Consider the following 13,651-nt stretch of genomic DNA (forward strand, 5'->3'; position numbering starts at 1 on the left):
GGGCCGGGGGGTGGCGCCTGGCGGGGACATTCGGCGGGGACACTCGGGGACACTCGGGGACACTCGGCTCCTCCTGGCGGGGACACTCCGCTCCTCGCCCCTGGCGGCTCCTCGCTCTCCGCTGCTGCAGCTTGGGCTGGAGCTGGTGCGTGTCTCTGCCCTGGGAGGCTCCGTGGGGTAGCGAGCCCTCCCTCGCACAGCAGCTGCCCGTGCCCCTCCCCGAGCTGTTACCCCAGAAAATGAAAAATAATACTTTTTTTTTTTCGTTTTTTCCTCCCCCAAGGCATTTCTGCGCGCTGCCCTGGTTTTAGCTCGGCTTTGATGCCGCATTTGTGCCGTGTGGGGCAGTATGGGGTGGGAGAGGCTCCTGTGGCCGCGGGTCGTGGCCTCGTGCACCCTTCAGGTACCTCCGTTCTGTCCAGGGGCTTCCTGGAGTTGTCATTCGGCAAAAAAAATCTTTGCTGGTTGCTTTATTTTTCTGGTAATTTGTTTTGTTGGTTTACATCTACATAATCTAGTTTAAACCATAATCAAAATATAATTGCACACCTGTAGTTCAACACATTTGTAAGGGTGTTCTGTATGACTCTTGAGCTAAGAATTCTTGAACCTAACAAATACAAGCTATTCTTTAAATAGTTAGTATTTATATACTATTAAGCTCCTTACATCCTTTTGGGGCATTTTAGTCACAAAATACAAATGCCTGATAGCCTAAACTGCAGATTTTTTTTTTGTATAAGAGAAAAATGAACAGCTTTAATTTCTCTAGTGCATTGAACAGCTGCGAGTATTGAGGATGAGTTTGGTCAGAGTTGAAGTTTTTGCTAGTCCTAGAAAAAATAGCAAGTTCTCCAAGCTTTCTGCTGTATGTAGCACTCCTTTTGAAAAGGAAGGGCCGGCAGTGGGTGAGCTAAGTAGTTACTGGTTAAGTTAGACTGAAATCTGCCCACTGTTATTATCTTGTTTGAAGCTGTAGCTGGGCCTGTTTCTGAGACCAAGATGTTTCACCGTTGATTTGATGATATTGACTTGTTTCTCTGTAATGGAATTCTGAGTATAGAAGTGTAGAGGGCAGGGATAGAGAATTGCTTAATGTTCATTGTGGCTTAGAGGAGAAAAGGAATATTCCATATATGTAAAAGTAAGAATAAGACTCTATTCTGCATAAGAATCTTGAACTTCAGAAATACTAATGCAGTTTGCAGGATATTTGATCAGTCATGTGCCCCTTAACACGAAACAAAACTGGAGAACAGAGTGTTAAGTGTTTGTTTGCTGCAATATGATGTCCCCAAAATAGAACCGGGCTAGAGCCAACACTCAGGCTGCTAGTGACCATCTCTATATTAAAACCTAGTGCCACAATGGAGGCCCAATTTTAGTAGTGCCTGCAGGGACTGCTAGGAAAATACTTGGAGTTTATATTTGCAGTAAAAAGTGATATCTCAGTACAAAAAAAAAACAATAAATAATTGTTTGTTTGGCAGAAGTGAGGCTGGTATCTCGCTTTTATGTGCTCAAATTGGTACTGCTTATAGAAGTTTTTCTGTCATCCATAAACTATGAATGGTTTGACACATCTTATTGTATTGCTTATTTACACATTGCATATGTCCTCTGAGCACCATACAGAAAATGCCACTAAGTGGTGGAAAGGAGCTTAAAAAATCCCTCACTTTTAGGTGAGGGAAAATAAACAAGAATCCTTTAGACCACACAGAATTAATTGTTTATTTCTCAGAAAGAGCAGGGGACAAGTGGAACTACTGGAAAGCTTAGAACTGAACTTAAATAGCTTAAATGATCCATTATAATTGATGTCTGATGTGCAGTTACGATATATCACCTTGAGAAATAGTGAACCTATTGTGCCTTTTTTGATCTTGAATAGCTAACACACTTATTAGAGAGGTGGAGGGTAAGATAATTTTGTTGCAAGACATGAGTCATCTTTCTCCTTTGACCATGCCAGCAAATGGAACATAAGTAGGTTGAGAGACCGTTCTGTCCATCTCATGTTATAGATGCTTTGAGCATAATTTAATATTTCACTAGCCAGTTAACCAGAAAAATAATACCTGTCGCTAACAGTCTGAACTATTATTCCCTGGGTTTAATCAACTCATTTTACCAACGTTTCTCTTGCCCCCCTGTTTGAGGTCTCCTATTTGGCACAGACGTCATGCGATACCCGATGTGGGAGCTGGAGACTTGAGAGCTGTTTTCCTAGACTAAATGTTTGAGGTTACAGGACATGGCCTAGTTTCACATAAGCTTTCAAATTTCAGAGGGACATGCTGAATCCTGAAACTGTCAAATAGTGTATTATTTTTAGAGTGAGAGAGAGTATGTGTGTGTGAGTGTGTGAATGACCTTTACATTTTTACCCTATCCCCAAAGTCTGACTTCCTGCCCTTTCTCCCATGAGTCCTTAAAAACGTTAGCAATTAAAATGAACTCTTTTAAGGAAGAAATTCAGTATAGGAGAGAAGAATTGGAAAGGGGAATGGTATACTGAAGAGAAAATAAGGAAAGCTGTTAACTGCTATGAATTTGTTGATTTGTGGAAGATGTAGAAAAATGTGGAGGAGTTGGGAGTCTTTCATTTTTGCCAGGCTGCCTCTGTACCAGTAATACCAAGATCTGCGTGTGATTTCCTTCCCAGCCCCACAAAAGAAGCTGGAAGCTTTATTTACTTTTCATCAAAACAGTAGCTTTTTTTTTTTTTCTGATGAATCTTAACAAACCAGATTTGTAGAGTAAAACTCTAAGCTTACAGAATGAAACTGTCTAAACATGTTAAGTGCTCGTATCTTCTTGCAGCTGGTGTTATGTGTATTCATTTTTAGATGCCACATAGACCCCCATCTTGCAAAGAGCTCTGCCCTTTGGATGATACTTCTCAATGAGATTGAGAAACTGTAAATTCTTTGAAGTATGTTTAGAGTGGCATCAACAAAACCCTGGTCTCTGTAGCAAACTTACATTTTTCCATTAAAATCTAAGTTGTTTTAAAATGATTTCCTTCCACATAAGGGTAATTTCTTTATGTAGAGACTTACAAGTCTCTTTTGATTCTCAAGGAATTAAAATAAGAAGAAACCCGCATGATGGGCCGGTCACTTTTAAGAGTATAAGGCTGTTAAAGAAACACGCCTGATCTTGTGTGAGCAGTGGAATTGCCTGTAGCGCCCGTGGATCTGTCTTCCTTCCTTTCATATCCTTGACAAATGGGGTCTTGCCTTTACCTGGTTGCCAGTTTTCACAAGGGATGTAGAAACTTGTCGTGAAGACCGCCGTCCTTCGTCAGGGCTTGTTTGAAGATGTCCAGTATTTTGGGTGTGCTGGGAGGACTGGTGCATAAGCCTCTTGCTAAGGAATTGGTCCAAAATATTACCCTTTCGACCTTTGTGTTAGATGAGTCCAAAGCAATCTAATAATAATGTTAAAAAACTAGACAGTATGTTCTTTATATGAATGCAATGTAATATGATATAGTGGTATCCATGTGGATTATAACTGTGTAGGGCCTTTTCTTATGGGAATAAATGTATACTTTCCTTTAACTTTCCAAGTATGTATTGATATAACAGATTGAGACATTCAGGGCTGTGTTCATGAGCTCTGAAGCCTGATGATTTAACAGGAAACTACTCAAAGCCTGGGAACTTGGTTTGAAAAGTGACTTTATGCTTCATTCGGCTCCCAAGACAGGGCTCCCATCGAGCTGAACTGCCCTGCTAAAGCAGCCGACCAACCAGGCTGGCCCAACCCATTGGCAGTAGCCTTGGGAGTTCATTTCTTTCCTTTGGGGAGTTACTTGTCTCATAAAAGTACCACAAAGAGCTTGGAATATCTGCTGCTGTGGGTGATTTTTTCCCCCGCTTCTTATTTCTGCTCCTGAATCCTTGTCCGTGGCACGCTACCTTCTTGGTGCCTGCTGAGGAGGAATCGCTCGTATCCAGTTTTACAACCCTCTGAATTCTTTCACGTTGAAAGTTGTTGTATGAGGCAACTTTTTGTAACAAAGCCTGAGTTCTGGAGTCAAAGCCCAAGTTAAATATGTGGTACTGAGAATAACCTTAGGTGAGTCATTTTACATTCTAGACTCATATATATTTTTGTAATTGTTTATTGAGATGTGAATGATAAATACCATCAGCAATGTATGCTACGGAGCGTAGAAAGAAAACAACAGCGCCCCTCTTAAAGGAAATAAAGTGTAGGCACCATTAGTCTACATGAGACAGGGTTACGGTTGGACTCGGTGATTCTGAAGGTCTTTTCCAACCATACTGATTCCATGCGGATGGTTCTATGATGTACAGGAGGCCGTAACGCGCTCCCAGTGCCATTCGCTCGGCCTGTGCGTGGTCGCTGTGGAATCCCTTCCTCGAGGCGATTCGAGGTGGCTCTGGAGCGGCTGCCGGAGGGGCCAGCACCGGCGCGGGGCTCTGTGCTGTGGCGGGCGGAGGCCCCGTGCGCCCGCCGGGCTCGGGCGACGGCGGCTCCGGCCCCTCAGGGGCCGCCCGGGCTCCGCGCCGCTTTCCGGGCGGTTCGCGGAACGGCGGCGCGGGGCCCGCGTTGCGGCAGGGGCGCTGTTGGGCGCGCACCGGGCGGGAGCCGCGCCGCCATGGCCGCCGCTCCGCCGCGCCGCCTCAACGTGAACGTGGGCGTCCTGGGCCACATCGACAGCGGGAAGACGGCGCTGGCGCGGGCGCTCAGCACCACGGGCTCCACCGCCGCCTTCGACCGCGCGCCGCAGAGCCGCGCGCGGGGCATCACGCTCGACCTGGGCTTCTCGTGCCTGCGCACGGCGCTGCCGCCGCAGCTGGGCCCGGGCCCCGGCGAGCTGCAGTTCACGCTCGTGGACTGCCCCGGGCACGCCTCGCTCATCCGCACCATCATCGGCGGTAAGGGCCGGGCCCCCGCGGGCCGCGCTCGCGCGGGGGGGCCCGTCCCGCCGCCCGGGGCAGCGGCCGCTGTGTCCCCAGGGGTGGCGGGGGGCCCTGGGGGCTGCCCGGGCACCGAGCCCCTGTCCCGGGGACGCGGGCGCCGGGCCGCCCGCGCCAGCGTCGCCTCCCGCCCCGCACGTGGGCGCCCGCGCGGCCTCGTGCTCCCGCCAGGCCGGTGCCCTCTGGGCCCAGCACGGCCACAAACAGCCAAGGGGCTGCTGGCGCCTGGCCGGGCTTCTCCGTGGCACTCCCAAAATCCAATTTATTTCTCAGGGGCGTGAATCCTCAGCTGCCTTTGAACAGCCCTGGTGTGGTAAAGGTGCCTGTAGCGATTACCGTGTGCGCTACCTGCATTTGCTTTTTGTTTGCGTTCTGCATACAATAATGAGCACTTACTGCTAGATTTCTGCTGCAGTAAAGTGCTCTCCGCAGTGTTAATGTGCGCTCGGCTGCTCTACAGCTACAAGGGAGGAGTGGCAGTGTGCTGAGTTTTGGAAAGATGTCATCTCTTTTAGTCTTTCCTTACACCTTTCAGTCACTTCTCATGCTTGAAGTAATTACAAGCACCTGATGATCTTCTAAAGAGCAAAGTTTATTTTGGCAAAGAGTAACTCTTCTCGATGTACTCACAGTGACTTGTCATTAGAGGCTCTCTTCTCTGAGAGGCAATGAATCTGAGCAGGGGAAACTTTCTTGTGAAGGGACTTGGGAAAACTTGGAAAAACTTTTTTTTTTTTTTTGTTAACATTTAGAGGTTACTTGGAAGCTCGTTTAATGCAGAGGCTTATTTGCTTACTGTCTGTTACTTCTGTGAGAAAGTTTAGAGCAGTTGGTCCCAGGTGTCCACACGGAATGAGTAACAGGTAGGCAAATGTCATTATTGAGAGGCCCGAGAGAAGGCAAAGTTGTGCGAAGTGGCATTGATGGCGGGATGGATTTCTTCCCAAAAGGAATGATCCTGTACAGGTAGCAATTCACATATTAGCATTTTGGACTTATTTAATCTCAATTACACCAAGTTATATATTTTAGTAAAAATGTTTGATTAGCCTCATCTAACAGGAGTTCTTCTTATATTAACATTGTGCTGCATTGTCATTACAGTTCTATTTTGTGATATAAAGAAATATCAGCGGTCTGCTTGCCAGTGTATACTTAAATTTCAATAGTGGGGTCTCTTTATTTTTTTACCAGCGGGTTTCAAAAGTGAGATCTTGATGTTCAAATCTGATCTCTGCTGCTGGGGCTGGTCAGAGCTGTTAGGATTTTAATGTGGTTCTGTGGAGTCAAACCGGAGTGCAGCATGTCCTGCGTAACAGGATGCGGCCTGCAGTGTTTAAGGGTCTGTCAACTCGAATTCTAACTTCTAGTCAGTTCAATGCTGTCAACTCTTCTAGTTTTTCAGAAAAGGAAAGCCAGGCCTTCCAGATTACGATGCTTTTAAATATCTGATTGTTTTTATCTTCTTCCTATTCGTGATTTCCTGATGTTTACCATGTCAGGTTTTTTCTTTACTATCAGGAGACTAATACTTTATTTATATGTGTATATACACACACACTTATTTTTTGTTGGAATCTGATTTTTCTGTCATTACACATTTTCCTGTAACTAAGGCTTTTGGGTACGATCTGAGTGTGAAGTACTGTATTTTTGCACGCTTACCCTCTGTTCTTCGGAAATTGAGCCCTGGGAGATCTGCAGAGGCAGGTTAACCTCCAGAAAAGCTCGAGACAGGAGGGCTGCAGGGCAGGGAGCAGGATGTGAAGGAATCCAGGCGGGGTGGGAGTGGAAGGCCTGGGGTAGCCCTCCCCTGTGCTGCCCTCATCCACGTGCCCTCGCTGTGCAAGTCGGAGCTGTGCAAACGGGCATTGCGTGCGCGTGTGTAACGCTCTGTTTTCCCTCTCTTGACGGCTGCCTGAGCTGGGTGGCTGTCCCTCGAGTGTCCCCTCCTTTCAGGACGGGTGTCTGCCATGGCCGGGAAGCACCAACTCCAATCTCGAGGCTCCCACCAGACAACCAGCCTGGGGGCTCCCCCAGGAGCTCCTCGCCAGCTCTGCATGGGGAGCCAGTAGCCTCTTCTCTTCCTGGGCCTTCTCTGCCAGGGGGCCTTTTCTTGGTGGTCTCCAAGTTGTCCCCTAGCAGCAGAACCGCCTTCTCCAACCTGGGCCTCCGGACGGTTGCAGGGGTGAATTCCTTTCCTGTAACAGGGCTGATGCAGCTGTTTCCAGATTAGCTGTAACTATTTACCATTCTTTAACATACTTCTGTGTCTAGGTAATTCTTAAAGGGATTTTTTTTTCATGGTTGAATCTAGTATTCTTGCATTTTTGTTGTATTGCCCAATATAGTGCTTGACCTTGGTAAATGCTTTTCACAGCCCTTTACAAGCTTCTGTGGAGACAACACCTTAGGTCTAAACGAATGCGGAGTTTTTGAGCAGTAACCAAATGGAATGGAAAATGGAAGTCATATTTCATTCTGTGTGGCTGCATTTTTCTTATAAAGCTTGTCCTTGAAAACAAAATATATCATGTGTTAAATCAAGAGACTTTTTTTTTTTTTTTTTTACCTGCATGCTAGGAATTGGAAATGTTGCAGACAGTTCCACCCAAGATGCTTTCCTAAACTCCCATCTGGAAGGTGATAGTCAAGGTTGGAATGGAGCAAGTGACAAGCAATTGACTTACCTTGCGGTTCTTGCTTGAATTTAAACAATAATTTGTTTATTTTCCAGTCACTGATTTTTATTTATTTATTGTGCCTGATACTGCATGAAGGTGTTAAGTTAGGGATAGATGCTGTATGACTTTCTGTGCTATATATTTTACTTGTTTGTACTGTTCTTGTGAACAGCAAGTCCAGAACTTGAATAATATATGTGTATATATATTAGTAATTTCAAGAGTTTTCCCAGGCTGTAGCAGGTTGGTTATCATGTAAAAACACTGTATTAATGGCATTTTGTAGCCTGTTTGCTAAATGGAGAAAACAAAACCTCGAATAACTGAATTTTGATGCTGGATTCTTTACCTTGTCACACACAACAAGAGGCCCCTATATTACGTTGTTTTTCTGCGCATACGAATTGCTTGCAAGATGCAATGTAGCTCTTTGTGATTGCTGCACTGGTTTAGAGTTTTGTCAAAATTCCCCACCAAGCTGAGGTAGCCCTGCCTCGGAGCTGTGGCTTTTCTTAAGCTCCTGGGTTTGGGCAGTCTCGGGTCTATGAAGTTCAGCAAAGCTGCTGCTAGTTACTTTTATCAGAGTAAAACAAGACTTGCCTTTTTTTTCTTGTTTTCCTCACCTTTGTCACAGCCCCGTGCGTCCAGGAGGGTCCTGAACGGCTCTCAAATGAGTTCAGCAGCAGGGGATGCCTGCAGAGAGGTTACGTGAGTTAATCCTCCCGCAGAAATTCAATCCCCGGATTGCGTTTTTAAGACCACTTTGCGTAGCAAAGTAGTTTAAGCGGGAGCAGATTTTCCCCTGGCTGCTGCTTAATTTCATGCCCTGGCAAGGGTCAGCGCGCTAATGCCGCCGAACACGGCGCCCGCGCCAGCGCGCGGGGAGGCCGCCGCTGCGCTCGCTTTACGTGAGCTCCACTCACATGCCCTTTATCTGTTTGAGTTCAAGATGGGCTCTCAAAAACTTCTCAGAGGAAAGAGGAGAGAAAAAAAAAAGAAAAAAAAAAACACTTTTTTTTTTTCGTCTCCTGAAGTTCAAAGGACAGAGTGGCCTTATAAGGCTTTAATTGGAAAGCAACTGTCTGACCCCGGTTGTCTAAACCTATGGAGGGAATTCTGACTAACTTGTAGTTTTGTAATCCTCCTGCCTGTCTGAACCCTTGACCTTTTTGCTTTATGACTAGAGCTTCATTGTCACTGTTTGTCCCTGCAGTTCCTTTCAAAGAAAACTGCCTTGCAAGTGTCTGTTTCCACTTTGCTGCTGTGTTCTGTTAAGGAAGGGCATTAATTCATACCTGATACATCGAAGAGGCCAAGACTTTTGAACTTGCACAAGAGCTTGGGGAGGGGGAAATAAGCATAGCAAAAGCATGTCTTGCTGATGCAAATGAGTACAATGAAAACAATCCTGGGAGATCAAGGCAAGCGTGGGCTTGCTACCAGCATTCAAATTCACTCAGATACAGATTATTTGTAAGATTAACTTAAAAGTACCTAGTTTTGCTGAGTTTCTTGTAAGCTGCTAAGAAGATTTGTTAACTCAGGGTTAGTCTTGCACTGTCTTCTGAAAAAATATACTTGCATCAGTATGAAGTTTGCTCGATGACAACTTCGTGAAGGTATGACTGCCCCCCTGTTCCATCCCAGGACAATTAGAGTTTTTCTAGGCCTTTCTTCATAAAAGGCTTCATTTTTTTATCCCGTTATTGATTCCTACCACTTTGTAGGACAGGAGAGAGAGTCTCTAGGGGTTTGGGTCCTATTCATAGGCTCTTGTCAGTGAGAGGGCCAGACTGGAGGAATTTCACTGAAGTCTATTAGAGGAAAAAGGAACACTGGTTCAGCTTGGGAATCAGTTGTGCTTCTGCAGGATGAAAGTTCTTGGAGCAAGTGGCCGTTAGTGGGTGGGTTTTAGAAGGGGAGTAGGGAAATGAATGGGTGATAGCAGTTTTAGCAGGTATCTTCTTCCTACTTGAAGAAGTGGATAATGTTTCTTTTAATGTATGTAGTAAAACAAACTAAAGTCACATTGAATTAGTCAGAATATATAGAGGTGGTGCGAGTTCATCTATGTGCCTCCTTCAGCACTTTTAATCCTTTATTGCTGAGTGAGGTGTCACCGTTAATGCGGTTGTGCACGAGTGGGCTGGCGGTGTGGTGCTGTGTCCGTGTCCAGCGGCTGAAGAGGAGTATCTGTTTTGCAGAACCGCTTCCAAATGCCCCTTTCCAAAGGGCGGCTGCCTTGGAGCTGCCCAGCCGTGCTGGAGCGTGCTCGGCTGGTCAGTGGCCGCGTTCGCGGGGCAGCGGCTGCGGTGTGAACGCGTAGGTGAAGCGTGCGGACACCTCCTGCTGCCCACTGAGCCTGTCCGAGGGAAGCCCCATCCTCGGTAGATGCCATCCTGGTCACAGCGTAGTGACTGCAGAGCTCTGAGGGCTCCAGCTGCCAGCTTGAAGGGAGAATAACTTAGCAATGAACCTGCTTTTGATGGGAATGTATTAAACCGCAACTCCCGTGTCGGGTACTCTGTATCCTTGAGCCGTTATTTAGCGCCTGATATTATGGAAATAGTCTTGGGCCAGGAGTTCGGGATTCCCAACTAGCATTAGTATGTGTGCTTGCTTAAACCCTATTAAATTTGTGTTTATTGTTCCTGTAAACTGCTGACGTTGCCATGTATTAAAAATGCAAATAAATAAAGCTTATTTCTGTAAATCACCTTTCTCTTGGAAACAAAACAGCGTCTTTTTCTTAAATCACCTTAAGGAGTCTGACAACTGAAAGGAGTGTTTTTATTGATGTTTTATTTTATTTTATTTTTTTTGACAAAAGGACTGTATATAAAGAAGAGGCAGATGAGGAAAAAAAATATTGCAGCTTAAAAACTCCTTCCCCCTGGCCCGGGGCGGCCAGCGGAGCTCGGTGTCCGGGCTGCGCGGGGCACAAGAGGGCAGTGTTTGCTTACGGTGCCGGGCCTTAGCGGTAAGTCTGCGGGGTGGCAGGTCAGCCTGGATGGAGGGACCTTCCTGTGCACCCTAACACAGCTCGGTAGCAGGTTTGGAGCTGAACTGGGCCTGCCTTTCCCCTTCCTCAAGAAAACTCACTTTGTGCTTTCAAGAAGTTTCATTTTGTCTTCAGTCTTCTGTATTTTAAGCAATGAAAAAGTACAGTCTGTTTGTATGTGCATTGCATGACAGGGGGGCAAGTAATGCAGATGAGACCAAACAACTGATTTTCACCCAGGTCACCTGTGAGGGGGAAGATTCTGCATCCCCATAGTCAGGGTCTTTTTTTTTTTTTTTTTTTTTTTTTTTTTTTTGTCTTACATTTATGGAAGGATCATCTAGTTTGACCTGTAAAGCACTTGGAGAAGCAAGAACGATGATATTCTGTGTGCACGTCGTTATTTCCCTTTCCTCCCATCATGTAACAACTAATTAACTAAGTAACCCCAAGGTCCTTGTCCCGAGTCCTTCCTGAGCCGGTCCTGTGCTGTATAAGGCTGCTGGAGCAAGACTGGAGTAGAATGAAGCTTCTTTTCAGGTGTGTTTTACAGGTGTGGGATGCTTTAAAATAGCCTTTTTTCATGCAGAGTTTTTTTTTTTTTTTTTTAATCTCTGTATCATAACTTCCATGGTGGAACACTGAGTTTTCCTCTTCAGGCATTACACTTATTACTCTTCCTCTCTGCAGGTATTAACACCTTTGACAGTGGTATCGTAGTGAGACTGGTCTACTTGGCCGTTATGATCTAGTTTGTATCCGCTTCTGGTTCCTTTCACTTGAAGCTGATTTCTTCATTAGAATGTTCAACAGGTTCCTAAGCTAAGCATTGATCTGTAAGTAGTATTGGATGGCAAATCTAGAAGAGTCTGGAGACTAGAGAGTCTAGAGAAGTGGAAAAAATCGAAAGGAGCAAGAAAGCCATTAGCTCTTGATCTCCACATTATACTGAATAATAGGTATGACTGAATAACCAGAAGTAGGAAAGATTCATCCAGAAACATACTGTGATTTGTAATTTACTTCTCCATCTAAAATAGATTGTAAACCAGGGTGGCTTTATTGAACAGCTTCCTTGTTTAAATGTTAAATTGTCCCTTGTAATACATTTCTATAAAAAAAAATCTCCGGTGCTTTTACATGGTTGTATGCATACTTGCGCTTATATACAGCAAGATTGTGCTAATTCACATTTCATTATTTGACACAAACTTGACAGCTTCTCAGGAAAACATAATAACCATAGGCAGGAGCGGTGCTGAGTAAGTCTGTTGTTTGATCATTCTTCCTATTGATTTAAAAACAGAATTTCTTTGTTCCATCCTACTGTGTACTTGCATTCATTAAGTAACTACATGGCCTTTCATTTCAGTTTTGCTTCATGTTTCTTCTTGCTTGAAATTATTTTGCAAGCTGTTTGGGAGAGTGGTCAAGTTCTAGTAATCCATTTTTAGATGTTTAGATGTTAAAATATAGGCTAATGTAGCAAAGTCATCTTATACCTTCATAAAAATGTAGTACAACTAGGAGATGTTAAGGAGATGGAGTGTGTTTTTTAATTAAAATTACCCTGATCAAAATAAATTCAAAGCACATTTTTCAATCTAATATTTTTACTTATAATGGATGTGTTTGCTTGCTAAATAGTTCAGATTAGTGATTCACACCCATCCACTAATCAACGAACTTCTAACGAGGTGTTTGTTCTGCAGCTTGATGTAGAAGCTGCCTTCGATTCGGAGATGCCACATGGAAGCTGGATGGCGCGTTGCTTGGAATAGGAGCCACTTTTGTGGGAACGACTAGTTTAACCCAATGTGGCCATGAACGGTTTCCTGAATAGGTCTGTTTTGTTTGTTCTGGAAGAAATTCTGTGTGTTCTTGGAAGGCTGCTACAAAACACTTGTTTTCTTCCTTAAGATTAAAAAAAAAAAAAAAAAGGCAGATGGAAAAACCAAGGGTAGAATTCCCAAAACGCTGCATGACGCAGATTCCAGCTAAGACAGCGAACCAACCCTCTGAGTTTCCGATGTTAAAACCCGCAGGTTTGATTGTGGCAACTAGTTGTTTTGTGTCCTGGAACTGTAAGGTTGGCTGGCAAGCTGGAGAGCAAGGACAGATGTTCCTTGGTGGTAATTTCCAGCTGGATTCATGCATGCGTTTTATTCTGTGGGTCACAGCTCACAAGGGAGCCAAACCGAGTGAGAATTCCAGCAAAGAAAGACTCGAACAGCTCGTACGATGGCTCTGATTGCAGAGATACCGGCTGTTCTGTGAGAAAATATTCTCAATGCTATCTCTAAAATTCAGATTAAATAGCCATTCTGAAGTGCTTCCTTTAAACTGTTTGCTTCCATAAGCATTGCAAGCTAAGTAAATACCAATAATTCTTATTTCCCATCTCCTTATCAGTTATTCCACTGAAATGTTCTTGCATAGCCTATCTAATCTCTTGAAGTGAACATGAAATGGTTAGTGTTGGCTCCCAATTTGAATTACGATCTCTTTTTCAAGCCTAAGCTGATTAATTCTACATTAGATTGTAATTATCAGCATTACCAGCAGCAGCGGTGGTTGCTACCAGACAAATATGTATGTTGAGTATGACAGCAGAATGCGGATAGTGGAAGAAAAGGAAATAGAATAAAGAGTTTAAATAAAAATGAATTATATTCAGTGGCAGGTTAGAGGGGGTAAAGGATGGCATGGAGACTGGAAGAAAAAAAATCCAAGTTTGGATTTGGGGATTTTAGCAGAAGGTGAAACGGGCGCCTCCAGAGAAGATGCTGTAAAGAGACAGTTTGTTGGGCTTACTGTTTCGTGTGTTTAAAATATGTATAGTTTTTCTTCAGTTTGTTCTTCTGCAGAAGAATCATGAGTGAGGATGGTTTTCTCCAATGCTGATTTTTTTTTTTTTGCAATGCCAAGAAAAGTCGATTTAATCCAATCCCTTGCAGCACTTTCTTGTCTTCTCTGCCAAAGCTTTCCTTTATGTCTTATTTGGGCCC

At 44.5% G+C, this 13,651-nt stretch overlaps 1 protein-coding gene across 1 annotated transcript in view; it reads left to right on the plus strand.

Moving 5' to 3' along the window:
* Positions 1–4,636: 4,636 nt before the first annotated feature.
* The window catches only part of EEFSEC (eukaryotic elongation factor, selenocysteine-tRNA specific), a 110,927-nt gene continuing 101,912 nt past the window's right edge, over positions 4,637–13,651 (plus strand). Inside the window, exon 1 of the mRNA XM_088534629.1 lies at positions 4,637–4,916. Coding sequence (XP_088390755.1) covers positions 4,637–4,916 — 280 coding nt within the window. The remainder of the gene's footprint in view (positions 4,917–13,651) is intronic.

This window comes from Tinamus guttatus, unplaced genomic scaffold (assembly GCF_059628265.1).
Source record: "Tinamus guttatus ecotype Peru unplaced genomic scaffold, ASM5962826v1 Tinamus_guttatus_pri_ptg000580l, whole genome shotgun sequence".
Taxonomy (NCBI): domain Eukaryota; kingdom Metazoa; phylum Chordata; class Aves; order Tinamiformes; family Tinamidae; genus Tinamus; species Tinamus guttatus.